General features: G+C 37.2%; 1 protein-coding gene across 1 annotated transcript in view; it reads left to right on the top strand.

The window, feature by feature from the left end:
- The window catches only part of LOC106086136 (uncharacterized), a 38208-nt gene extending 10982 nt beyond the window's left edge, over positions 1-27226 (top strand). Inside the window, exons 3-15 of the mRNA XM_013250678.2 lie at positions 4689-4796; positions 8560-8657; positions 8734-8886; positions 9025-9156; positions 9220-9456; positions 9534-9665; positions 16506-16635; positions 16707-16829; positions 16920-17009; positions 19126-19249; positions 26524-26655; positions 26726-26901; positions 26964-27226. Of these exons, the coding sequence (XP_013106132.2) occupies positions 4689-4796; positions 8560-8657; positions 8734-8886; positions 9025-9156; positions 9220-9456; positions 9534-9665; positions 16506-16635; positions 16707-16829; positions 16920-17009; positions 19126-19249; positions 26524-26655; positions 26726-26901; positions 26964-27116 (1788 nt within the window). The 3' untranslated portion in view covers positions 27117-27226. The remainder of the gene's footprint in view (positions 1-4688; positions 4797-8559; positions 8658-8733; positions 8887-9024; positions 9157-9219; positions 9457-9533; positions 9666-16505; positions 16636-16706; positions 16830-16919; positions 17010-19125; positions 19250-26523; positions 26656-26725; positions 26902-26963) is intronic.
- The last annotated feature ends 229 nt before the right edge of the window (positions 27227-27455 follow it).

Raw genomic sequence — 27455 nt, 5'->3', positions numbered from 1 at the left:
AATGTTTGCTAAAACAGCAGCTTGTAAGGGCTCAAGAAGTCAAATCGGGAGATCGGTTTATATGAGAGCTATATCAGGTTATAAACCGATTCAAACCGTATTCGGCAAAGTTGTTGAAAGTTTTAACAGAACACTACATGCATAATTTCAGCCAAATCAGACAAAAAAATCCGGCTTCCAGGCTTTAAAGCGGCTAGTTACGTTCGACCGCTATCGTGATTTCGACAGACGGACATGGCTAGACCCACTCAGAATGTCGCTACGATCAAGAATATATATACTTTATGGGATCTTAGACGAATATTTCGAGGTGTTACAAACGGAATGACTAGATTAGTATACCCCCATCCTATGGTGGTGGGTAAAAAAATTGGCATGGAATCTACCATGCCAATTTTTTTACCCACTACGATTAGACGATGTTACGCTAAAATGTCGCCTTTAGAAAAATGTTATTAAAACTTTGTTTTCAGTAGAATTTTATTAAAATGTTGTCCTTTGAGGCGGCTTTGGCTTGAGCTAAATGTTGACTTTATAGAATATTATTAACATGAAATTTTGTCTTTAAAAAAATGGTACTGAAAATGGTACCATTTTTTTTAAATGGTTTTGAAATTTGAAAATTTAATTAAAATTTTTTCTTTGGACAAAATAAATGTGGGCTCGAGACCGAAATCCCTGAAGTGCACTATGCCAAATGGCTATGTACACTACTGTAGAGGTGACTCAGCAGTGCCTTGGGAATTGGTTACATATAACGGGCGGAGAAACATGGTCCTAATGATTGGAATGAAGGATAAAAATAAAATTTTGATACATTTTTTAATGAAATTCACAACCCTCTGGTGATAGATTTATTGGAAATTTAAATTTTATTTTAAAAAATGTCTGTAAGCTAAACTATTCGAAAATAGTTTGTCAAAGGATCTCACCCGTTTAAGCGTGGTGAGAAAAGAACGGTGGTAAGAAAAGTGTCTGATACTGCATGGAAGCTGGCCATTTAATGGTACAAACACAACACACATGGCCGCGGCATACTCCTCTCGACTGACCCAACTGCATGATTAAAGCACTCCGTGTACCGATGATATAGCGGCGCCGTGGCAAACCAACCACTCCATGGATAATGCCCCTAAATCCATAATTGTTTAACAGAAGCCTCCTCCAAGAAACCCATGGAACGGCCAAGAGTGTAGAAATGCTACTGAAACCAAGAATGAGACACATAGAGCAACACTGCAATGGGTATCAACAACTGAAGAAGTGTTCTAGGGAGGAAAAGAGAAGGGAGAAACGTCTATTGCGCGGTAAGAACTCTGGAAATGGAAAGAAGTAAATGTGACCGAATTGAAATGCATAAGACGCAGAATTAAGTCGGGAAATTTTACCAAAGAATTAAATACCAAACCGATTGCGTTGGTGCAGCCATATCCTCCTGCGGAGACAATGAAGGAAATCTGTGCTTAGGATATGGACAGCTGCTAGTGTCTGACAATCGCGGCAAAGAGGATATCGCAGAACAATTACCTGATGTTGGTGTAGAATGTTTTCCTCCTAAAAGACCAGGCCAACACTTACCATCTCTTCGTTGGCTACAAAGTCGTTTTCGTCAGACCTATACGTTCAAAGGTATCTCAAGCCATGTATGAGTTTGATGTAAATTAACAGGCAGTCAATTTATCGTTTGCTCTCTTTAGTGTCCTGCTGCAAAAGATTATATGAGATTGCAAACTTTTCCCATGAACATTCCACTAAGGAACAGGGGCAAACTTCTCACATATCAACGTGTGCAGTCCGATTTAAGTTTAAGCCTCCTTTTTATAGCCTAGTCCGAACGGCGTGCCGTAGTGCGACACCTCTTTGGAGAGAGTTTAACATGGCATAGTACCTCACAAATGTGGCCACCATTAGGAGGGGAAAACCACCACTGCAAACTTTTTTCAGAGGGTTTTGCCAGGATTCGAACCTAGGCGTTCAGCGTCATAGGCGGACATGCTAACTTCTGAGCTGCAGTGACCTCCTATATGATTACAGGAGGTGCAGATGTGAATAGATATGGCACAATTCTCAAAACCGACAAACCGAAGTAAATGCAGTCTTTGAAAGGATCGAAGTCGGAGACAAGACAAAATGGATGGTATCTACTCCTACGCATCTTCTAATCCTTGGAGTCAAAGAAAATGGAGAACGTTGGGAACCACATCTTTGAGATGGTCAGCAAAGATGCGAAACGAATAACACCATTTTGAAATAAAGCGAAGAAAATACTTCTGAGACCATCAGAAAAATTTTTTAAGGAGGCCCCTAACAATTGAGCTTAAACTTGAATCAGACTGTACTCACTGATATGTAAGAAGTGGATTGTTCATGGACAACTTTTGCAATAATACCGGCAAACAGATGCCAGATGCCATAAAGTGCTCAATAATCCCTTCGAGTCCGCTTGAGGTTTTCAATATCTCCTGTGGTTTTGGGGATAAACGAGTTTTAATTTTTATTTGTTGCAATTTTGGCAGAGATTGACCTCCTATTAAACGAATGCAATTTTGGTTCAATTTTAATTTTTATGCATGATTTGGCGGCAAACTTTCAACAACTTTGCAGCGACAGTTGTTCACATTTGTTAAAAGTAATACAATTTGGAAATCGAAAAACGTGAAAAAATTTATTTTTGGAATTGTTTGGTCAAAAAAATATTTTTATTGATTAGTCTTTATTGAAAAATGTAGCAAAAATTTTGATATGTTTGTTTTTTTTTATTTTTGTAAAGAGAACATATTGTAGATGCGTTTTAAAGAATTACTAAGATATCTCTCTTCGTTTTTTTTTTTTCTTAGATTTTTTTCAATCAGTATCAGAAAATAGCAGTTTTTCCCGTATTAGTTGTTTTAACACATACCCTTTACATATATCAAAGCCAGGGTTGTGAGGCAACAAATCGCAGGAGCCAGTTAAACCTTCAAAATTTCGTGCAGTTTAAAATCGGCCTAGAACTAAATCTGCCAAATTTGGTTCATATCGGTTCAGATATATCTCCCATATACATCATTCATCCGATATGGGCTTTTAAAGCTCAGTAGCAACAATTGGCATGAGATGTATTATTTGACGTCCCAAACGAACGACCACTTTTCCTTACAACATTGCTATATATTAGTTTAATGACGCTCTCAGTAGATAACCACACTCTTTCGTTTTTAGGAATCGACTTTGTTCCTGCCATTTTAAGCCACTTTTCTTTAAGGTGCGCACACAAAACATTAAAACACTTTTTTAGTGCTTAGAGCTTTTTTAGAAACAGGATTCGCTAATAGAAGGTTAGGTCGCTTGCGAAAACATAAAGTGGATAGGCCCCATGAACATAAGAAGGATGTCAAGTCTGCCGATTGAAAGTGTCATCAAATAGGAGAAAACGTAAATAAAGAATGAACGCAAAAGTGAACAAATTGACATCCTCAATGCCAAGTACAGCCAAAAAAATAAAATATGTCGGCTGATCGCTTGGTGATCTTATTCAGTGAATCCTGACCAAAAAAGATATCACATGTTAACTCAAAAATATATTTACCACATTGAACATTTTTATTAAAAGAAAATACTATCTTATTTTATATTATCTGTTTGGCGCCTAAAATACTTTCACAGTTTATTGATGCTGACTGTCAGAAAGTACAGCTCAGTACACTCAACCAAATTTGTTATTCAATTTGTGGAATATTATTGGAAAAAAGCTACATGATCCATCTATTGGTATACATTTCGAAATGTGGCTGAGCCAACTCGCATTTTTGTTATTGCTCTACTAATGTGTACATAACTGCCATGGCTTTTAGTATCTAAAATTAAACAAAAATTGTTATGGAAGGTATATATTCATATTCAGTGGCTATTATAAACATCCTCTGAGACACACACTTACATTTGTGTTCCATTTTTTTAAGCAGCAGCCATTTTCAGCAAACAACAGACTTTTCAGCAGTCAGCCTGCTGCTCTGAAATTGCGGAACTACTGCCGTAAAATCAGCAAAATTAAATCTTTTTATGAGTATATAATTAAATAATACTGTCTTATTTATGCTGCCCTGAACACTTATTCTTCCACCCTAAATAATTGCGTTCGGACTCGGCTAAAAAAAGGAGTTCCCTAATCATTGAACTTTTGGAACGCACAACAAACGTTCTAAAAGTTCAATATTAGGTATATGTCCATAGTGGCACGGGGCGGATTAATATCCTCACCCTTTTTTAACCTAACTTGACCTAATCTATCAATGAACTTAAATTTGAATCGAACAGCACTCATGGAGGTGAAGGAAGTGTGCTCCCCGTTCCTCAATGAAATGTTCGTTGGCTTATTTGCATTTACTATTTATTTGAATGATTAATTTGTGTATGATTTTTATACATTATGTAAGGATGTATGGTATAAAAAAACATTTAGTTCTGATTTTATTGTTTCCTTATTTTTTATTATGTTCATATTTAAGGTGACTGCTTAGCCTATGCTATCAAATCGCATGCTAATTCGCCATTTGTATTTGTGAGCCGGTAATATGTTCCACTTTTCACGCCGACTACTATCTTTTAAACTCCACATAAAAGAAGTAGGAAATAAAAGGTTCACAATAGTTAAAGGCCAAATCAGTTGTTATAGTGGAAATTTTCTAAAAAGGCTACTCTCGTTTCAGATGATCATCTTGCCATTCATACCGATATTGGCCTTGATTGTCCAAACATCCATTTCACTTCACGACGTCCTCGAGTACCGTGTCGAGGTGGCTGATATAGAGACACAGGTAAGTTTGTATATGGATGTGCACGCATTCCATTTTATGGGGTGTGTGTCCATCTGCCGTTCCTTTGCTTGCCGCCGAAGGATAAGAAAAACCATCAACATCAGCATATATTTCAAAGCGGACATTATTTGATACTTAGTTGGTAATTAAAATTTATCGCATCAATTCAATCATACGCCCTGAGCCCTGACGGTGTCACTTCAAAGTTTATTGTGGGATATCTACGGCGTGACATGCATATCCAAACGTACATACATAAGTACATATGTGAGTATACGTTACAAAGCTATACATATGTGACCCAGCCCGGATAGTGTATAAGTAGGTTTGCGTTTTCACTCCAAAGTCAATATGTGTCCAGAGCAAGCTGTGGAAGCATATCAATGGCGTGCAAATATTTACACACGCACACACACAGACGAACATACACACATATATATGTATATACACACACGGTCCGTCACCACCATTTATATCTGTAAAGGCAAGAGCCGGACAACGGCCGGATAATGTAAATGTATACGCGTCTACAACGGCCAAAAGATGCTCCTTCCCACTTGTGCAATTAACTTAAAATGTGTCAAGCAGGACATAAGCAAGACGGACGAACGTGTCTCGTTCAAATATTGAAACGTGTTAGTTCAGGCTAATATCGTATCGAACGGGTTTGGAAAACGCTCGTTTTTATTAGTACTTTAACTTCTTGCTGATACGATCGCTTCCATATCAACCAAGAGTAGTGATAGAAAAGGTTAGTGCTGAAATCAAGCAAAAACCTTTGAAAATTCTATTTTTGCCAGGTCATCTCATTTGAACTGAACTTTAGAACACAAAACTTAAAAAAATTAAAAAGAAAAAAATCATTTTCTGGTGAATATCAAAACAATGTCATCCAATGGCTATAAGCAAAGCAATAAAAATACTGGATATTTTGTTCCTACTAAGGTACAACGACAAAAATTTTGCCCCAGCGGTTCCCCTCTACATTATTTTTTCTAAGACAAATTTTCAATAAAATTAATTCTAAAGACAAATTTTTAAAGAAATTTCAATGATAATTAAAAAAATAAAGGTAAAAGTTCAATGAAATTTTTTCTAAAGATCTCGGAAGACAAAATTTCTGTAAAGGCAAAATTTGGCTCCCTAATTTATAATTTTTTTTTTTGTTTGTTTCTCTCTCGAGACGAGCTCAATGATCGGAGATGCAAATGGAAAAGAAAAGCCAAAGATAGCGACACACTCCAACCACTATGGGACGCGTTTCGTCTTTGGTTAGAAGACTTTTCAATCATATTAGGTGTGATGGCTTCAAGGGCCGTACGTTGCTATGTTGTAATTGAACCTTATTAATAGCGAAAACGCATCTATGATTCAAATACCACATTATTATACCCTCCAGCATAGGATGGGGGTATACTAATTTCGTCATTCTGTTTGTAACAAGCGACTTAAAATGACATGACGATCAAGAATATATATACTTTATGGGGTCTCAGACGCATATTTCGAGGTCTTACAAACAGAATGATGAAATTAGTATACCCCCATCCTATGCTGGAGGGTATAATAATGTGGTATTTGAATCATAGATGCGTTTTCGCTATTAATAAGGTTCAATTACAACATAGCAACGTACGGCCCTTGAAGCCATCACACCTAATATGATTGAAAAGTCTTCTAACCAAAGACGAAACGCGTCCCATAGTGGTTGGAGTGTGTCGCTATTTTTGGCTTTTCTTTTCCATTTGCACCTCCGATCATTGAGCTCGTCTCGAAAGAGAAACGAACAAAAAATGTAAAATTTAATGATCTTCACCCTAAGTGATATTTCTCAAAAAATGTATATAAAATGTTTCTCGAAAAACTTCTCCAAAGATTTCGGCAAAATACATATGTTCAAAATTTAAAATTTTTGGAGTTTTGGATTTCTTTATTTTCTTGGTTTTTGACCTCTTTTAACCGTGGCTTACCTTTATTATCCGTGCTTTAATTATGCTCCCTCTATTAACCGTGGTCACCTCGATTATCCGTGCACCACACACATGATTTTTTGGTGTTAAATTCTAAGCCTCTCCTTTTTATTTTGAGTAACTGTATTCCAATTTTAATAGCTGTAGTTTAGTCTGTGAAGAAAGTATCATTTTGTACGTTTTGGTACCTAAATGTACGAATTTTAAAGAATTCTCTTCTAGTCACCCAATATTTGGTGGCAATTTTAGGAGTGGAAGAAAACGTTCTTTAGTGGGACTATTTGGTACTTTCTTTATGCATTGAGCTAGATCTCGGACATTTTTGTTCCAGGTACTCCTTGATAGTATATGTTGGACGACTAGAAGATTTTTTGTATTTAATTTCATCTGTCTCCGTTCTCTGTAAAAGTAAATAGACAATTTCGTACTATTTAATATTTTTTGGTACCAAGATTTACGAATTTTGAAAAAAATAATTTATCACTCATCACATTATTTCTCATTGTACCTATATGCCAAATTCCAAGGTTTCTCCCGTTTTGGGAAATGTTTCTCAAATATATTCTCTCCAAAAGTGCCCAGAAAATTGCTTTGAGCGCATGCAAAAATGTATTAATCATGCTGGAGGATACTTTGAAAAACAATAAAACCATTTCTATGATAAAAATTGTCATTTTCAGAAATTTATATGGCAGCCCTCGCAGTCAATAATCATAATTTTTACATGAATATACTTGAAATGTACGAATACTTTTTCTGGGGCATTCACGCTTTAACTGTGCCCTTAAAGCGTGCCCTTAAAGGATACTATGCATCCTTTCCACCTGAAGTTTTTTATTTCTTCAGCTTCGTGTTCATTTATATGAATATTTTAATAAAAACCACGAAGAAGAGAACATAGAACAAAGCACAATTCACAGTTATTCTATAATTTTGATCAAGTTTCAACTTTAAAGTTCTTGGGTACTATAAAAAAAGTTTGCCCCTGTTCCTTAGTGGAATATTCATGGGCAAAATTTGCAATTTGCATAAAAAGGGGAAAATTGGTTTACCCATTAATGGGTTATCCTATAATTTCTTGTACATAAGCCATTTGTCTGCTGCTCTAATGATTTTTGTCATTGGACATACCGCCATTTTAAATAGTACCTAAAGTCTAGTACTGACTTCGGCTACAGCCTTAAAAGTCCCTATCGGAAGAAGGATATATACGGGAGCTATATCTAAATCTGAACCGATTTATATGACATTTTGCACACATATGTACACCTCAAATAAAATACCCAATGCTAAATTTTGTAAAGATCGGACGAAAATTGTGGCTTCTACAGTCTTAAAAATCAATTGCGTTTGCCCTTGGCAGGCACTCCCCAATTTAATTTTTTGACCTGACTTGGCTCATAAAGAGGTACACCTTAGGGACCGAAGAAAAACACGGGCTGATGAAGATGTCGACATCTTGATAATGATGGAAAAAACTAGGTTTGAAAACGTTTATCGATGTGCATTTTTTTACAGTTGTATTCCTGCAGGCCACCTTAATGTAGCAGGGAGTCTAATGTCATTTACTGGGTCACGTGCTGATAGTTCGTCTTCATTTGAATGTCGAGTTTTTTTCCTTTGTTGTTTGCTTAATATATATTTTAAATAAATTGAAACAATAAAAACTGGCAATCCATTTTGATGGTCTAACAGACACACACACACACACGCACAGAATCAACAAAAATGAACTTTGTCCACCTTTGACATCGTACATCTTAATTTTGCCTTAATTATGCGTTTCGATTTAGGTTACCATTGCCACGGATTTAGGCAAAGTTGTGACACACTTGCAGTTGGAAAGGTCAGAGGTGGCCTTTTATATATTTACGAATGGCAGTAAAGTTCGGTAAGTTGAGTGAAGGGTATGCGGCATGGCATAGGTCGGTCGCTACACATCGATGGTGTGTTTGTTTCTATTACAGATCAAATTTGACTCAACGTTTCGCTGTCACAGATCAGGCACTTAATAACATGACCACCTGGAGTGAGGTTAGCGTACCCACGTCACCAGATGACGACGATTACGAAGTTCTATTAAATCGCACCGAATTCCAAAGTCGGTTGAATGAATTTAGGTAAATCTTTTGAAGGGCGATTAACATATATCGACGTGAACATACGTTCACACTGACACAGCCACACTCATACAAATACATCAAATGTGTAATGTAATTAATATGTAAATTTTATCCTTTCCAACCTTTACAAAAAAGAGACAGAATACGCGCTGAGCCGGAGGATAATTCAATCACCGATGTCATGAACTGGTACACTTCGATTAACAAGGCCTTGCTGCATCATCTGTCGGAGCAAATAAAGGAAGCCGACAACAGTGGGGTGTGGAGGTTTGAATTTGTGTTCTGCGCTTGTTGGTTTTCACGTTAGTTGAGCTCTCATGATGATTGCAGATATTTGGTGGGCTTCAAGAATCTTCTCAAAAGCATCGAATGCCAAAATATCGCCTCCTCTTTTGGAATCAAGTATTATGGACGCGGTTCTCTGGGCTCCGATGGATTTGTCAATTTCATACGATACGAATTCTTGGCGAGAGAATTTATCAATTCAACCCTCAATTATGTCCCATCACTCAGGGAGATGTACGTCAACATCACGAGAACAGAAAAATACAAGAAAATGAAACGAATGTGAGCCTGGCATGGGAAGCATATCCCACAGCGTTGGCGTTCTAGCCATACTCATCTCTCTCAATATTCCGTTTCAGGAGTTCGGTTGTTTTGAAGAACCATCGACGCAATGGCTCCGACGAGCAGAGCGCCATCGAATATTACGACTCCATGCACAACTACACAGACGACTTGAGAATACTACAAAAGGATTTAAGACTGCAAATCAAGTAAGTTGTATCATTATCCGATAATCTTGACACTTTCGGGCTCGTGGCTGATACAGAGCTCTAGCGAATTTTTCGCTTGCAAACACAACGATCCCATCACTTGGCCAACCTCTTACACATTCCGCCATACAGTATGCATCTATCAAAATTAAGTGTTATTATGTAGAATTAAATCTATTTCGCGGTGCAAAAAATTGTCTAATCATTAGTCGAAAATACTGCCACCCTATAAAGCATACCAGATAACAAATTTCGCTTAGGATATCGACGACCATACGCCATTTTTGAGTAAAGATCAGTTTCTGGGGTTAAAATGTTAAATTTACATACATATGCTCTGACAAATCCAATTGATAGTGCTATTATGTACCACGTGCTCAATTTGTACGCAATTTATTCAAAAATATAACTTAAACCTATAACTTTGAGCTGAAGTTTGGATTGGATTGGAGCCGCCGTGGCGCAGAAAAAACATCAGAATCTTTTTCAGCGGTTGCTATGCCCTCTTAACGCTGGCAACTGTCGTGGGGTATGGGTTATGCCATATCCGCAAACAGAGTTGCACTCCTTTATGGAAGCATTATTTTTGGGTTTTGGCACTGCATCTAACGAATAACAGAGCATGCAACAATTTTAAACGACTATGGGATTCTAATGATTTCCAACACGCAAAATAATAATTCGGTTTACATTAAGGAAATTTTCGACGTGTAAACTTCTTCAGTGAATAACGTTCGACTTTGTTTACGATGAATGTATATGTTTTTTGCGATAAATTCTTGCAAGAATTTTTGAAAAATATAAGGTTTGTTTTACCCTGATAATACTATTCATCTTCTTGATATATAGAACATGTCATTAGTGGTTTCAATAAGTTTTTCTTATTATAAATTAATTTAACGTCATGCTTATATGTACATATGTATGTATATTCCTTTTAATTTCAAAATAGATTGTGCATATTGAAAAGGATGTCAAGTTCAATTTAATGTTGTACATAATTTAAACTAATTTTTTTACCATTTATAAGCAGATCTCAGTTGGTACTTCAAACTGTTTCAGAGTTTATTTGGATTCATTTCGATGATACGCAACAATATTTCCTTGCATTACGGTTTTGTATTATGATCTTTGTTATGCTATTGCTCACATTTGAATACCCATTTCGGGATGGATATTTGTTCGCCGCGTTGATATAACCAGACAATGCATGTTCCTTAGAAATTCATTTGTCATCATTTTTGAACCTAAGATCTAGCTTTAAAAATTGTCACTTTCCGAGTTTGCCATTCGCACTCGACCGAGCTGCTTAACTTACTCTCAGTCAAAAAAAAGTGAAAATGTTATGTGTGAGAATATGTCTATACCCGTGATTAGCATGATTAGTATATTGTTTATCGTAAAAATGTCCCAACAAATTTATTTTTTGTATGTATTTACCATTTAGTTCTTTTACAAGCTCTGAATTGCACACATGGTGGAAGCGCAGTGAAGTGGACTTATATTTTCCAATAAGTTAAGAGCACCAGTAGCACTGAGCGGCTTTATCCTCAGCAATTTATTTGTTGTGATATTACAAGTCAATCGGAAATTTTTAGAGCCTAACCATTCTAATATTCAAGAAATCTTTTGCATACATTTCGTTATTAACGAGCATTTGAAACATTTGGTCATATTTTATCCGCATAATCTTATTTAGTTGTTATCGGAGATGGATCACCCAAGGAGAAATCTATATTTTATTGTAATAAAATCAAATAATTTTTTAAAGTACTCAAAATGGCTTCCATGAAACTCACAGTATCACAAAAACACCTCAATTTGTAGTATTTTTTATAGCCATTATATAAATGCAGTATTTTTTTCCAACACATCGAACTACACATTCCCTACCCTTAAGGTATATATACCAAGAGAACCGAACGTTCAGAATTCGGAACGATATGTCGGATGGAAATCTGACGTTTCTGACGGAATGCTTACTGGATTCTAAACCAAAATTATAGGCATTTCGGAAGGGAATTAAAAGTTGTCGTTAAGTCTTCTGACCGAGTTCTGCTGTTGAGTCTTAATGAATATGGGTGTGTTTTTCGATTTGTCCTATCGATTTCTGACCGAATTCTGGAATAAATTCTTTTTTCAATTCGAATGTACTTCTCAACCGAATTCTTAAAGAATCCTTATAGAATTCGAATGTGTTTTCCTACAGTTCAAATTGCCAATTTGCTCTTAAACATTCCATTAGGAATCTCCTTTTCATAGCCGAGTCCGTACGGATCGCCGCCACCTCTTTGGGGATAAGTTTTTACATGGCACAGTACCTCATAAATGTCGCCAGAACTATGGAAGGATAACCACATCTGAAAATTTTTTTCTGATGTTCCCGCCAGGATTCGAATCCAGTCACTTCGACAGTCGTTAACATGCGGCAGACTTTAAAAAGTTGACACAAATTCATATTTTTTCTATACGGAAGTTAAGTTCGCGAACAGGCCAAGGATGTAGCTGCTATTTGGACAGAACTCCTGATTTAGGGTCTTGAGCTCATAAAAAGTGAATTTACGGCCCGATTTCCCTGAAATATGGTAAACTTACTTGCATTAGACCACTCAACATTCTTGTTGAATATGGTCCAGATAAAATCATATTCGGATATATCGGCGTCTTCTCCGATCTCCCGATTTATGGTCTTGAGCCTATAAAAGGCGTATTTACCACCCGATTGTGAGTTATGTTAGACCCCTTCACAGCTGTTCTGAATATGGATCAGATAAGACAATGTATGGATTTATCTGTCATACAGTCAATTTGTGCGATATTGAACTTCATATAGCGCTAAACAATTATATGCTCGTCGTTAGTTCAACAATTTCTTACCAGCTACGGAATTCGGTTTACATTGTATTAGTTCACTTTAAACTTCCCACAGATAAATTATATACCTACAAGCACTAAAACTGAAAGGTAAAATTATTGCAAAGATCGATATTTCCGAACTCTTTGAACGCTCCAATTTGAGATTGGTGGACTCTTCTACATCAAACAACCCATTTATTGTAGTTCCGCCTATCTCCCACCCTCACGCTATCAATCGCACAGCTGTTTTAAAGAAGATAAATTCAATATGAAACATTGCAATTATAAAAGTAAAATAAACACTTCTCCTTTTGTGCAGCCAAGAATTTAACCAAGAATCTTCTGTTTACAAAGCAGACGCTCTAAGCATTCATCCACATCACTATGTTTGAACGTAACACAAATTTACCTTTTAGATACAATATTTGGTAGCAGCACAAAAGCAAAACATTTTCAAACTCTTTTTCATCGAAAATGCTCATGCGTTTTTGTTTACGTTTGGCATGTTCAATTTATAGACACAATGACTTAAAATAAAATTTTTGCATAAAATGGGAAGTAGCTTTGTGGTACAGAGAATGTGATTCTGCTTTCCAATACAAAGCTCCCGAGTTATTTAATTATTTCATTACGAGAAATGGAAATTGCAAACATTTTATTTATTGGATATATTGGATTAAAATTGCAAATTTCTTTAAAAAGGTCACTCAAGAATATCTTTCAGAAGAGATATCGTCGACGATAATATGCTTTTACCACGTTTGGTGAAGTGCTTGCTTATTACAAAAAAATAAGCTTAGCTGAAATTACTAACACCACCTGAGTTTTTAACTATTACATATATATGGAGCGGATCGGACCATGTTTGTATATAGCTGCCACATAGGCGGGTCTACCGATTAATTAAGGCTTATTTATCATCCGATTTCGCGGAAACTGGGAACAGTGGGTTGTATCAGACACATGGACATCCTCGCTGCGTATGATCTGTATCAGCACATATTTGGATGTAGCTGCCATGTAGACATACATATGTATATGCCGATTCAATACCTTAGTTCTAAGAGGCCATCGTGGCGCAGAAGTTGACATGCGTACTACGCTGAACGCCTGGTTTCGAAACATACCGAGAACATCAGAATAAAATTTCAGCGGTGGTTATCCCCTCCTAATTCTAGTGACATTTGTGAGGTATCCTGCCATGTTAAAACTTCTCTACCAAGTGGTGTTGTAATTGTAAATGGGTTATATCAGCTCATATTTAGAAACCGCCCCCATATAAACCGATCTCACGATTTTACTTCTTGAGCCTCTAAAGGCGTTATTCTTATCCGATTTGGTTGAAATTGAAATGACTTTTTCTATAACCTCCGACACACGTGCCAAACATGGTCTGAACAGCCTATATCCTGATATAGCTCCCATGTGAACCGATCTCACGATTTTTCTTCTTGAGCCTCTAGAAGGCGTTATTCTTATCCGATTTGGTTGAAAAGACTTTTTATATAACCTCCGACACACGTGGCAAGTATGGTCTGAATCGGTCCATAACCTGATGTAGCTCCCATATAAACCCATCTCCCGATTATACTTCTTGAGTCTATAGAGGGCGTAATTCTTATCCGATTTGCCTGGAATTTTGCACAATGCCATCTACTATGAACTCCAAGATCCCAGCCAAGTATTGCCAGAATCGATTCATAATCTAACATAGCTTCAATATCATAGCAATTTTTATCCATTATCCTTCGTTTGGCTATAAATAAATACCGGGCAAAAAACTTGACAAATACGATACATGTTGGAGCGTGTATTAGATTCGGTCCGGCCGAAAGCAGATCATTGTACTTATGTTAATTCAATGCTATATTGGTACACATTTTGTTCAACGAACTTCAATGCTATATTGGTGCGCATTTTATTCTACGTAATACAAAATTGCAACAATGGTAAAAAAATGGATACGACACAAAACAGCAATTACTGGATTTAAGGGGAAATGCATATAATAATCTTCTTATTTACAAAAATCCATTTGTATAGACTCAAAAACGTCTGAACCAATTTCAATGAAAATTTCACTGCTGGTGCATAATAATCCCGGGGTGAAAATAGGGTACTACATTTTTTGATATATGAAAGGGGGCGGACCCTCCACCTTACACTTATTTTCAAAAAGGCCAGATCTCGGTGATGGGTGGTGCGATTTAAGCAAAATTTTGTATGCTCTCTTATAGTACCCTAAAAATAAAAATTTGGTATCCAAATTTTAGATCGGGTATCTAGGGGGCCCGCCCCACCCAAAAATCTCCCAAATATATATTTAGACCAATCACGACAATATGGGGCTTTAATGAAAGGTATTTGCGAGTAGAATACGAATCTGATACCCAAATGTGGAACCAAGTTTCTGAGGGTCCACCTCTTCCCCCAAAACACCCCCAAACAGGACTTATTTACTGACCATGGCGATATGGATCTTAAATAAAAGGTATTTTAGTGTTGAGTACGAATCAGATATCCAAATGTAGGCCAAGTGTTTGGAGGGCCACCCCTCCCAAAAAACACACCCAAAAAAAGGACAAATTTACGACCATAACAATATGGGGCTCAAATGAAAGGTCTTTGGGAGTAAAGCACGAATCAGGTATCAATATTCGGTAAAAAGTGTGTATGGGGCCAACCAACCCCCATAACATCACCCATATAGGACGTATTTGCTGACCTTTCGAATATGGGGCTGTAATAAGAGATATTTCAGTGTAGAACACGAATGTGATATACTTTTTCAGGGCCAAGCCACTAAACGGCCGCCCCATCCCCCAAAACACTACCCAAACCGGTCATGTTTACGACTATGGAAATACGGGGCTCAAATGAAAGGTATTTGGGAATAGACCACAAGTCTCATATAAAAATTCAGATCAACTGCCTAGGGGACGTCCCACCCCCATAACAACCCCCAAATGGGACGTATTTGCTCACCATGACAATTTGGGTATTAAAGGGAGTGGAACTCGATATTGGTAGTTTTTAGGGGCCATATCCCAAACCGGACATATTTGCTGACTTTAGCAATAAGGGGTTAAATGAAAAGTATTTGAAATAAGAAAACGAATTTGATATCCAATTTTGAGGCCAATGCCAATATGGGGTTCAAATAAATGATATTTGAGAGTAGAGAACGATGCTGATATATTTTCAGGGCTAAGTGTTTGGGGGACAAAACACCCCTAAGTGTGGGGCTCAAATGATATGTATTGGGGAGAAGAGTACGAGATTGATACCCTCTTCCGGGACCAATAAAGGTATTTGGGAGTAGAAAACGAATCTGATATCCAAATGTTGGACCTACATGGGGCACTGCCACTTTTCCAAAACATTCAGCTTAAACGAATGGCAATATGGGCTTTAAATAAATGGTATTTAAGCACGATGCTGATATTTTTTTCAGGGCCAAGTGTCTAGGGGACTATCTTACCCCCGAAAACAATCCCCCAAATCGGACATCATGACAATATCGGGCTGAAGTAAGGACTTTTAAGAAGAGAGTATTTCAAACTTCCAAACGCTAATTCATAGACCAATAAAGATCATATGGGATTCAGATAAAGGCATTTAGATTGTTATACTGTTAGTCAAGTGATATACATATACTATTTTCGTAGCATGGTATTTCACTAAAAGCCCTTTAATTGTCGAAAATACATATTCACAGTATAATTTTGTTCAATATAAAGTAAAAGAAGGCGCAGCGCAACGGAGCGGGTCCGGTTCAGCTAGTATAACATAAAATAACAACCATACTTCTCAGTCCAGTTTTGAGTATTTGAGGGTCCAAATTAAAGTTCGGTTTCTCAATTGCATAAAATGGCGTATGGACAAGATAGCATTAAACCGACGATATGTCAGTGCATTTTTAATAGCAACGAACATTTCGATAGAGCTGCGTACCGCCCTTTAACTGATTTAATTTGCTTTAAGAGCCTACGTCGGCGAAACTTTGAAAGCTGCTGCCAAAAACGAGGCCATCGGAATTTCTATATTAATTGTGGTGCTCTGTGTTTCACCAATTATAATAATTCTTGTGAAAAATGCAGCGGCAACCATACAGGTTGGTTAGAAGCGCTCTGTGTTCCTGTTCTCGTACTCATCCACCGTTGATTTGTTATTTTTGACTTCCAGGTGTACGCTTTAAACTTAGCCGAGAAGGCTAAGGAACTGAAACGAGAAAAACGCAAGAGCGACTCGCTGCTGTTTCAGATGTTGCCCCCCAGTGTTGCCATGCAATTAAAACATACACAGCAGGTAGGTTGGCGTCTTCTTAAGCACTGCCCCTTTGTGTCATAATGTATACAAAAATTTCAACAACTTCTTATATGTCCATCCGATGAAAAGGTTCCCGCCGAGCTCTATGAATCGGTCACTGTTTATTTTAGCGATATTGTCGGATTTACCGAAATAGCAGCGCGATGTACGCCATTGGAGGTAAGTGAGCATTTTTGAAAATAAGTGTTTGTATTAACCTGTTTATTTTCGAGTCTAACTTGTTTAGTTTCGAGTCGAATATATTCTTAACAAAACACCTCAAGCAAAATTTCAGCAAGAATTGCGCACTCTAGACGCTCAAGAAGTCAAGACCCCAGATAGGTTTATATGACAGCTATATCAGGTTATGGACCGATTTCAACCATACTCAGCACAGTTGTTGGAAGTCATAACAGCCAAAATTTAGCCAAATCGGAAAAGAATTGTGCCCTCTAGCGGCTTAAGAAGTCAAGATCCCAGATCGGTTTATATGGCAGCTATATCAAAACGTGGACCGATATAGCCCATTTACAATCCCAACCGACCTACACTAATAAGAAGTATTTGTGTAAAATTTCAAGCGGCTAGCTTTACTCCTTCGAAAGTTAGCGTGCTTTCGACAGACAGACGGACGGACATGGCTAGTTCGACTTAAAATGTCATGACGATCAAGAATAATATACTTTATGGGGCCTTAGACGAATATTTCGAGGAGTTACAAACAGAATGACGAAATTAGTATACCCCCATCCTATGGTGGAGGATATAAAAAAAATATTTTGAGCTGTTCGCATGACCTCACCTTATAAAGGCATCCTGGGTTGGCAGTAGGTTTTACTTCGAAATGTAACAGATACGTACACACAAATGTTTGTGTATATTGAAGATATTTGAGACAATAAGAGAAACGTCGCCCAGGAAATCTTGTTTTTTTTTTTGGGGGGTGTTTTTAAAGCCATTTCAGCTAAAAACGTGGAATTCGGCCGAGACGAATCTTGGGAATCCACCCCTACGGATTCTGCCAAAAATGCCTACATACCAAATCTATCTACCAAATCAGGAGAAAATTAAAATTATAAGTCGATTTAGGTCAACACAATTTTTCGTTGCGTAAACTTACGTGCAAAAATCTCGGCACAATCGGATACCAGCTGCGGCTTCTAGGAACTCAAGATATCAAATCGGGAGATCGGTTTATATCAGGCTATAGACTGACTATTGGAAGTCGTCACAGAACACTCCGTGCAATTTTAGCTCAATCGGGCAACAACAACGGCTTCTAGGGGCTAAATATATCATATCGGGAGACCGGTTTATATGGGAGCAAAATTTGCAACATTTAAATCGGTTAGCTTAACGCGTTCGACCGCTATCGTGATTTCAATTGACGTGGTAAGATCGACTTAGAATGTCAAGACGATCAAGAATATAAATACTCTATGGGGTCGCAAATCACTATTTCGAAGTACTACGAACGGAATAACTAGATTAGTATCCCAATCCTATGGTGGTGAGTATAAAACAGAGGTGGGAATTTTAGTTAATTTAGTGATCGATCTATTTTGTTCCGTTGAACAAGAGGAACTAGTTCCTTTTCTTAGTTTCTGCTTCATTTTTGACCCCCTTCTCATTTGTACAATACAGATATTTTTGAAATATGTTTTGAACTTTCAAATGAATTTATTTTTATTCGATTCGTGGTCATGGCTCATCTCCAGAATAAATTTTTCACACTTCTTGATAACTCTAGGGGTTCAATAAGTCAAATCGGGAGATCGGTTTATATGGGAGTTATATCCAAATCTAAACCGATAGGGCCCATTTGCAATCTTAAATGACCTACATCAATAAGAAGCCCGCTTTCGTGATTTCGACAGGGAGGTTCAGACAGACATGTCTAGATCGATCTAAAATGACAAGACGATCCAGAATATATATACTTTATTGGGAAACAGATCAACATTTCGAAGTGTAACAGACGGAATGACTAGGTTAGTATACTCCACTCCTACGTTAATGGGTATAAAACAAACAGACTCGACTAAATGTTCGTCTTTCTGTTTGATTTAAAAGATTTGGGTGCGTGACTGGCAATGTTCTTTAGTTTTAATTGTACATTGTAAAAACTGAGAATTCGACTTTTCTCCTCCTTTCCATTCCTTTGTCTATGGACTATAATAAATATCTAATACCTATTGATACAATAAAACAAAGACATATTTTATTTTTATTTTCCTCCAATATTTGCATGTGTCATTGCCAACCGTCATCGGCCATACGATGTCCCCTATGGTAGGTTGTTACATTTCTCAACTCCATCTATCGCGTATTCGATGAGCGTATTGAGTGCTATGATGTTTATAAAGTCGAAACAATAGGCGATTCGTACATGGTGGCCTCAGGATTACCCGTTAAGAATGGTAAGTAAGCAACGCCAGGAAATTGCCAATTATTTAACACCAGCATTCTTGAACCATCTGGTAAGTTTTGTGAGTAAAGCCTAGTACTGACTTCGACTTTTCACCCGAACAACTGTCAAACCGCATTATAAAAAAAATGGTGACAAAGAAAATGCGAACACATTCTGCAGAAGTAGTGCTGAGTTCTTTGAGCAAAATACCAGCGACATGTCGCTGTGCTAATACAAATTTCGCTTCAATTAATTGCCAATGTAATAAGTGCTCACGAAATGGGCACCAATCAACTCTGTTTCAATGATATTGTCTTTCTTGTGCTTTGTTGTTTGATTTTTGCTTTGGTTCTGGCAAAGAATAGAGTCTGTCGAATTTCGCAATAATTTAATAGGCATTTTCGATGCGAATGATGTCAGTACTAGACTTTAGGGCTTCATAAAGTGAATAAGGCCGTATATATGTAAGACTGTTAAGGCCTTATTCACAAAACTTTATGAAGCCTTTAATATTAAGTTTTGTAGATAAGGCCGTTAGTCTAATAGTAATAGATTACACGGCATGTAGATGTCTTATGACATGTCAAATTTAGCACATGTTGAGTTGTACATGTCGTGTGATGCAAACGAAACTGAAAATCACGTTTCTGAAACGTTTCAAAATAACACATATAATTTTTTTGATTACAGCGTCTTCTATTCCTTCTGACAAAAATATGAAGAAATCAGCTGTTTTTGTTGTCAGTCAAATGAACAAATTTATGATTTACCCACTTTGTCAAAAATTTAACAATTTTTACGCAATTTCAGCTATTGCTCAAATTTATAGGTTATGTCATGCGAAAATAACATATAAGTGTGATAGCAAAATTAATGAGTCGTATGTCAATTGACAATTTGGACAAACATTTGTAATTAGATGTGAATATAGAAAGTGACATGTTATAAGACATTTACATGCCGTGTAAAAGCGCCTTAAGAGATGCATAATGAGTTCTATTTGGAAGTTCTTTTATAGTTCCACCCATTTTAAAGTTTAAGTATTTCTTAAATTCACAAATTTGATATTACCTTCGATTGTAAAAAAAGATATATTTTTAATTTTGTACCTCAAAGTCGTTTTGAGACTAGTCATCGAATGTAATGTACAGGTAAAAATTGAAAACACAACTTATTTCCATCGTTTTCACCGATTTTAATCCCTCTTTAACTAACTTTCTATTACGAACACTTCTCTGTTATGATTTGTTTTTAAAGCCCAAGCTGAAATTCTCACACAAACTAATCTCTCTACCTATAATAAATTTTTCGCCAACCTATTTTTAGTTAAAGTCCAGACAAGAAAAAAGTTAGAACAAACGAAACTCATTCAGTGTTCCTCATTGAGGCACATGCAAATAAAAATTGCTGTCAAATACGCACTTTTTTGAACGAAGTCCATTTACGGCTTCCAGAATAAATTATGTGTCCTGCCCTTCGTTTCGTAACAGAAATCTGAAGGGAGTGTTCCACGAAAAACAGTTCTAGTATAAGTGTTGTACACCAAATTAAAGGTATTGGTCTCCCCTTTATTGAACCAAGTCCATTCACGTTCTTCAGAATGAAATTAGTTTATTCACAGCTTAATATTCTGGCGTTACTCTGTATTACTGCCATCATACAAGTCATCGTTGGTAACTTTCAAATAATTTCAAAAATAGCAACTCTGGAAGTTGTACAGAACGTGTGACACGTACCCAAAATTTAATATGATAAATGGATTTTGGAATAAATTGAGCTTTTATTTCATCGAATATACATGTAGACACATGTCTACAAAATACTATAATACCTATGAGAATACATGCCGATTAGAGTGCGCTCCCATTTGATGTACAATAGACAAGTCTTACAAATACGGAAAATGATAGCTCAGTTGATATGTCTGATCGTGTAACAACAGCTTAAGTGAAAGTCAACAACAATGCTGTGTTAAGTAATTTTCTAACTTTAGTATGTTCTATTTTGAATTTAGAAAAATCCAGCTTTATCTCGCACCTTCGTAGTAAGAGTGACGTTTATGCAAAATTACAAGTTCGTAGATACGTCCATTTCGTCTGGAGGAAAAACATTCAGCAACTCAACACTTTTATAATGTATACTTTAAAAGGCCACCGTGGCGCAGAGGTTAGCATGTCCACCTATGACCGTGAACGGCTGGGTTCGAATCCAGGTGAGGTCATCAGAAAAAATTCTCTACGATGGTTTCCCCTCCTAATGCTGGCAACATTTATGAGGTACCATGCCATGTAAAAACTTCTCTCTAAAGAGGAGGCGCACTGCGGCTCGCCGTTCGGACTCGACTATAAAAATGAGGTCCCTTATCAATAAGCTTAAACTAGATTTGGACTTCCATCATTCATATGTGAGAAATTTGCTCCTGTTCCTTAGTGTAATGTTCATGTGCAAAATTTGCAATACATTAAAAAAAAACTAGTATATACCCTAGTAATATACCCTCCACCATAGACCGCATTTGTCGAGCTCTTTCCACGGTATCTCTCTTTAGGCAAACAAAGGATAAAAGAAAATAGAATACTGGAGACCATAGTAGAAGTGATTGAGTAAAATTTCAGCCAAATCTGGTAAGAATTGCGCACGTAAGGGGCTGAAGAAGAATTCATGACATATTCGACTTGCCATATAATACTTGCACCTTTTAGAGGCTCAAGAAGTAAAGATCTCATATCGATTTATATGGCAGCTATATCAGGTTATGAGCCGATTTGGACTATTCTTAGTCAAGTCAAGACCCCAGATGGGTTTATATGGCAGCTGTATCAGGTTATGGGCCGATTTGAACCATTTTTAATACAGTTATTGGAAGTCGTAAAAATACACGTCGTGCAAAATTTTAGCCAAATCGGATAGGAAGCTCCCTGTAGAGGCTCAAGAATCGGTTTATATGGCAACTATATCAGGTTATGGATCGATTTGAACTATTCTTAGCACAGTTGTTGAAAGTCATAACAAAACAACTCATGCAAAATTTCGGCCAAGTCGGAAAAAATTGCGTCCTCTAGTGGCTCAAGAAGTCAAGACCGCAGATCGGTTTATAAGACAGCTGTATCAGGTTATGGACCGATTTGAACTATTCTTAACACAGTTGTTGGAAGTCAACAAAACACGTCGTGCAAAATATCAGCCAAATCGAATAGGAATTGCGCACTCTAGACGCTGAAGAAGTCAAGAACCCAGATAATTTTATATGACAGCTATACCAGGTTATGGACCGATTTCAACCATACTCAGCACAGTTGTTCAAACCATACTCAGCACAGTTGTTCAAAGTTATAATGAAACACCTGATGCAAAATTTCAGCCAAACCGGATAAGAATTGTGCTCCCTAGCGTCTCAAGAAGTCAAGATACCAGATAATTTTATATGCCAGCTATATCAGGTTATGGACCGATTTCAACCATACTCAGCACAGTTGTTGAAACAGTAATTGAAAAATATACAACTTTCAATCACATCTTTTAATGAAAAAATTGTCAGTTTCATTTAAAAAAAATTGTTCAATTTATAAATTTTTTAATTGAAAATGCAAAAATTCTATCACAGTCGTAATTGTAAAAAATTCCGATTCAATTAAATAAATGAAAGAATCAATAAATTTTTAAATAATTAGAAACAGTCAGATTCAATTAAAAAACGATTGAATAAATTAATGTTTTAAATTTCAATTACATTTTTGTTAAAAATAAAAACGTGACTCACAGGGTTTTCCATTTCCCGGCTTTTTACAATCCCGGGAAAACGGGAATAATTTTTTTTCATATCTCGGGTTTCGGAGAATTTTTGTTTTATTTTCCACGAACATAAAAAATAAATGCAAGTAAAAATAATTTCATTTAGCTATAAGTGTAAGGATATGACCTCAACAACATTTTAACTCAGTTTATCGCAAAGGTTAAGCGAAAACTTCACTTCACCTTTCACTTCAATGTGCTGCTTAATTGTATAGCCGATACCGGCTGAATACATAAAATAGGCTTACTAGGCTGAAGTACAAAAATGTAGGACGCATAATGAAGGAATATTCATTACTGAAAATTATGAGCTCTTCACAGAATTCTTACGTTGAAAGCTCAACATGAAAAAGGTGCCTGTAGTGTGGTATTCATTTCACAAAGCAACAACCCCTTTTGCAACATTGCGGTACACTAACTTCATTACTCTGTTCGTAACACCCGACTGTTGAAAGAATGCTATATTTCAAATGTATAAAAATAACCGTTCCAGATTTTGCACAAATATTACTTATTTATGTTGGTCTGTCATAATACCACTTCATCGTTGGATACACAACCTTAAAGACTTTGTCGGTGTAGTTTTACTTAATAGATTCAAGATTCATTGAAAGTGTTTATTTTGACTTATTTACAATATTCCATTTTGACTTTTTAAACACAAAAGATTTTTTTTTTTTGAAAATATTCATATTCTGTGTACTCTACTTTAACTGGCTATGACAGAAGAATAACGTTGCGCAAGCGCCTAGATCTTCTGCGCTCATTCTAAAATCTCTGATCCCAAGTTTCACCACTTGATTTTTTCCATTGACCCTTTGGTCGCCCCGGTTTGCGTGTACCACAAACACCCCAAGCACTGCCTCGTCTGCTTTCACAAGTACCCATCCCTCAGAACCATATAACAACACCGGTGGTATCAGTCAATCCTCGTCTGTCGAGAGGTGGCCTTGTTTCAAGACTGCTAACTTAATCCAAAGTGGCATCTGTTTGCTAATATTAATCTTCGCTTTATTTCAAAACTGGGGTCATTCGTTTCGGTTATGGCAGTGCCGACGTAGATAAAGTTGCTGCCTATCTCAAAGTTGTGGTTCCCAACTTACAAGGCGTTTTGGGAGTTCATATTATCCATTTCGTCTTATTTACTGCCAGACCCATTTTCACTGATTCCCTTTCGATTCTTTCAAAGGCTGCAGTTACAACTTCCGGTGACCGACCTATGATATCGATGTCGTCGGCGTAGGCGAGTAGCATGTGTTGTCTTGTAATTAGTGTGCCATATTTATTCACATCTGCATCTCCAATAACCATCTTCAGCAGGATATTCAAGAGATTACGCGATAAGCTGTCTCCTTGTCTGAAACCTCGTTTGGTATTGAAGGTTCGGAGAGACTATTTCCTATTCTTACTGAGGAACGTGTTTGAACAAGGGTTATCCTTCAGAGTCTCATTAATTTTGGAGGGATACCAAACTCAGACTTGGCTTAAAACACCTTTGAACGTACAGGGCTATCGAAAGCGACGTTGTAGTCAAGAAAGAGATTGTAGGTGTTCATTTGTCCTTCTCGGGTGTTTTCCAGGATTTGAAGCAGTGTGAAAAGCTGGTCTATAGTGGATTTACCAAGTCTAAAGCCGCATTGATAGGTACCATATATCTCATCGACTTTAGGTTTTAATCTTTCATAAGTGCTCTCGAGAGTTTTTTGTATGCGAAGGGGAGGAGACTTATTCTTATATAGTTGACACGTTCCGTTTTGTCTCCTTTTTTATGTACGGGACATAGTATTCTGAGTTTTCAATCATCGGTTATGCGATCACTCAGACAAGCTGATGCATACGCCTTATCAGCGTGTCGCCTCCGGTCTTAAATAGTTCAGCGGGTAACCTATCGGCTCCTGCTGCCTTGTCATTCTTCATTTGGGTCACAGCTACTTGGACCTCATTCTGAATAAGAAGTAAACACTCTATACCAACAACAGGGATTGGTTCTGATCCTCTTCACCGCCATCGTTGGACATTAGCAGTTGGGTAAAATGTTCTTTCCATATCCCCAGCCATTCTGATCCTCTTCACCGCCATCGACGGACACTAGCAGTTGGGTAAAATGTTCTTTCCATATCCCCATCACACTATCTGTGTCAGTTACTAGATTTCCTTATTTGTCTCTGCATGAGGATGAGCCTGATACAAAGCCATCGGTTTAATGTTTAATTCTTTGGTAGAATTTCCTGACTTCATTCTGACTTTCGTACATCTCAATTCGTTCACAGTCACATCTTTCCATTTCCGTTTTCTTTCTGTGGAATAGACGTGTATCTCCTCTCTGCTTTTCTCTCTATACCTCTCTCCGTTGCTACTCATTGCGAGTCACCCTCGGATCGATCGTACATCTAACACACGTGTTGAATGCCTTCCATCTATTACAATCTCGTGGTCTATTCGTCCTTGTCTTCCCTCTAAGCATGGGCGCAAATAAGGCTGATATTGTCTCCGGAGTAAACTTGGATGCAAGGTGTTTTATTCTCCGACCAACCACAAATCGGAAGCCAAATTCATGCCTCGCCTCATGGCAGCTATCGCACTTCCTGCATGACAGTAATGTCTGCCCTGTACTTCTCCAATACATCCGCCAGTGCGTACACTGCGCCCTCTCTATAAGGAGTGCGGACACTCCAGGTGCAGATACGCAAATCATAGATCCATCTTTAGTTTATTTGGTTTTTTCACGTAATTTCTTCATGTTTCCCGCGTGATGGGCTACTGTCCAAAGATTTTTTTGATTTCTTTAAAGAAAATTTTAAAATCTGAATCAGATTGGCCATATTGTTCATTCCCGTATTCACGGGAAAAATTAAAAATTTTCCCGTCTCGGGAATTCCCTTTGCAAAATCCTCATGGCACATGTGATATTTCAAGGATAGTCATCATTATATTTCGAATTTCGCTTATTGCGATCAAAAGGAAAAAATATGTAAATAGAGTGTCCCAAAAACCAAATAGAAACTTTAGGTTAAGCCTTTGTTGAGTCCTAGATAAATATTTCCCCAGAGACTTTTAAAAGTTATACAATGTTCAAAGGGGTTTTTTAAAGGCTCTATCACACTATATATTCTTGTCTTATGACATGCCACTTTTATGTATCATTGGTATTTCATTATATGTGATTTCTTTATGTGTTTGTCAGAAGGAATAGAGTACCGCTTTAATCGAAAAATATCAGTGCTATTTTGAAAAGTGGTTTTCATGTGTTCTTTTCATTCGTATAACACTGTGTGTGCAATTTTAGCAATAGCAAAATTTGACATGTCATAAGACAAGAACATTTAGTGTGAACATGAGGCACCTTAAGTTCACATTCTTGGATTATTCATGTAACATTTTATGGTAAAAAACACGCAAATGCTCTTCATTTCTATGCACACAAATGCAGATACATATTAAATTTAGATTTTTTCTTTTTTATTTCGTACATTTATCTTGCCTTGAATGCAGGCAACAAACATATTACAGAAATTGCAACAATGGCCCTTGATTTGCTGGACGCTTCATCATGTTTCAAAATACCCCGTTCTATGGAAATTTTACAGATACGCTGTGGTGTGCACACTGGTCCAGTCGTTGCAGGTATTGTGTGACCAAGCCGTGTCAGCGAAAGTATCCTCATTTAGCATATACGCTTCAATGTTTCTTGCAGGAATAGTCGGTACGAAAATGCCACGTTATTGCCTTTTTGGTGACACTGTCAATACAGCATCTCGCATGGAGTCGACGGGGGAGGCACACAAAGTTCACATAACGGAGGAAATGAATCAGGCCTTGATGAGGGTGGGTGGTTTTAGAACGGAACACCGTGGCCTCATAGACGTTAAGGTGAGCCAAGTTACTTCGTACTTTAGCGGTCTCGAGTTTACTCAGTTCTTAATCTATTTCAGGGTAAGGGCCTCATGAGCACCTACTGGCTGACCTGCAAAGATGGACCGGTTAAAGTACGCGAAGAAATTGCCTGGTTTGCCGACATTCAGCCGGTCTTTTTGGAAAACCTGAAATTGGACCCCTCGTACAAGCAGAAGAAGCAGAAAAAATGAATTGTAACGTCTAATTATTTGATAACTGTAGTTTCGAAGTCGTCCAGCACTACCACCAGCACCAAAACTCGCCATCATTATTTTTATGTGATTACATGCATCCAAACATAATAATCATTAGATATGTATGTGTTTATTATTCAAATGGATTTTACTTATGTGAAGTTGCCCAATGCTATTCGGGGATACTCGCGGCCCCTCCTTATTCTAGTTCACCTCATTGACGTACACAACCGTATGTCGGTTCATTCCTTCATGATGGGGATGTATACATCCACGTATACGTAGACATACACATACATATACGTATCTGTAGCTATAGCTGTGTAGAAATGTAAT

Source organism: Stomoxys calcitrans, chromosome 5 (genome assembly GCF_963082655.1).
Source record: "Stomoxys calcitrans chromosome 5, idStoCalc2.1, whole genome shotgun sequence".
Lineage (NCBI taxonomy): Eukaryota > Metazoa > Arthropoda > Insecta > Diptera > Muscidae > Stomoxys > Stomoxys calcitrans.
The sequence above is the reverse complement of the archived record's forward strand: the minus strand, read 5'-3'. Positions and strand labels throughout refer to the sequence as shown.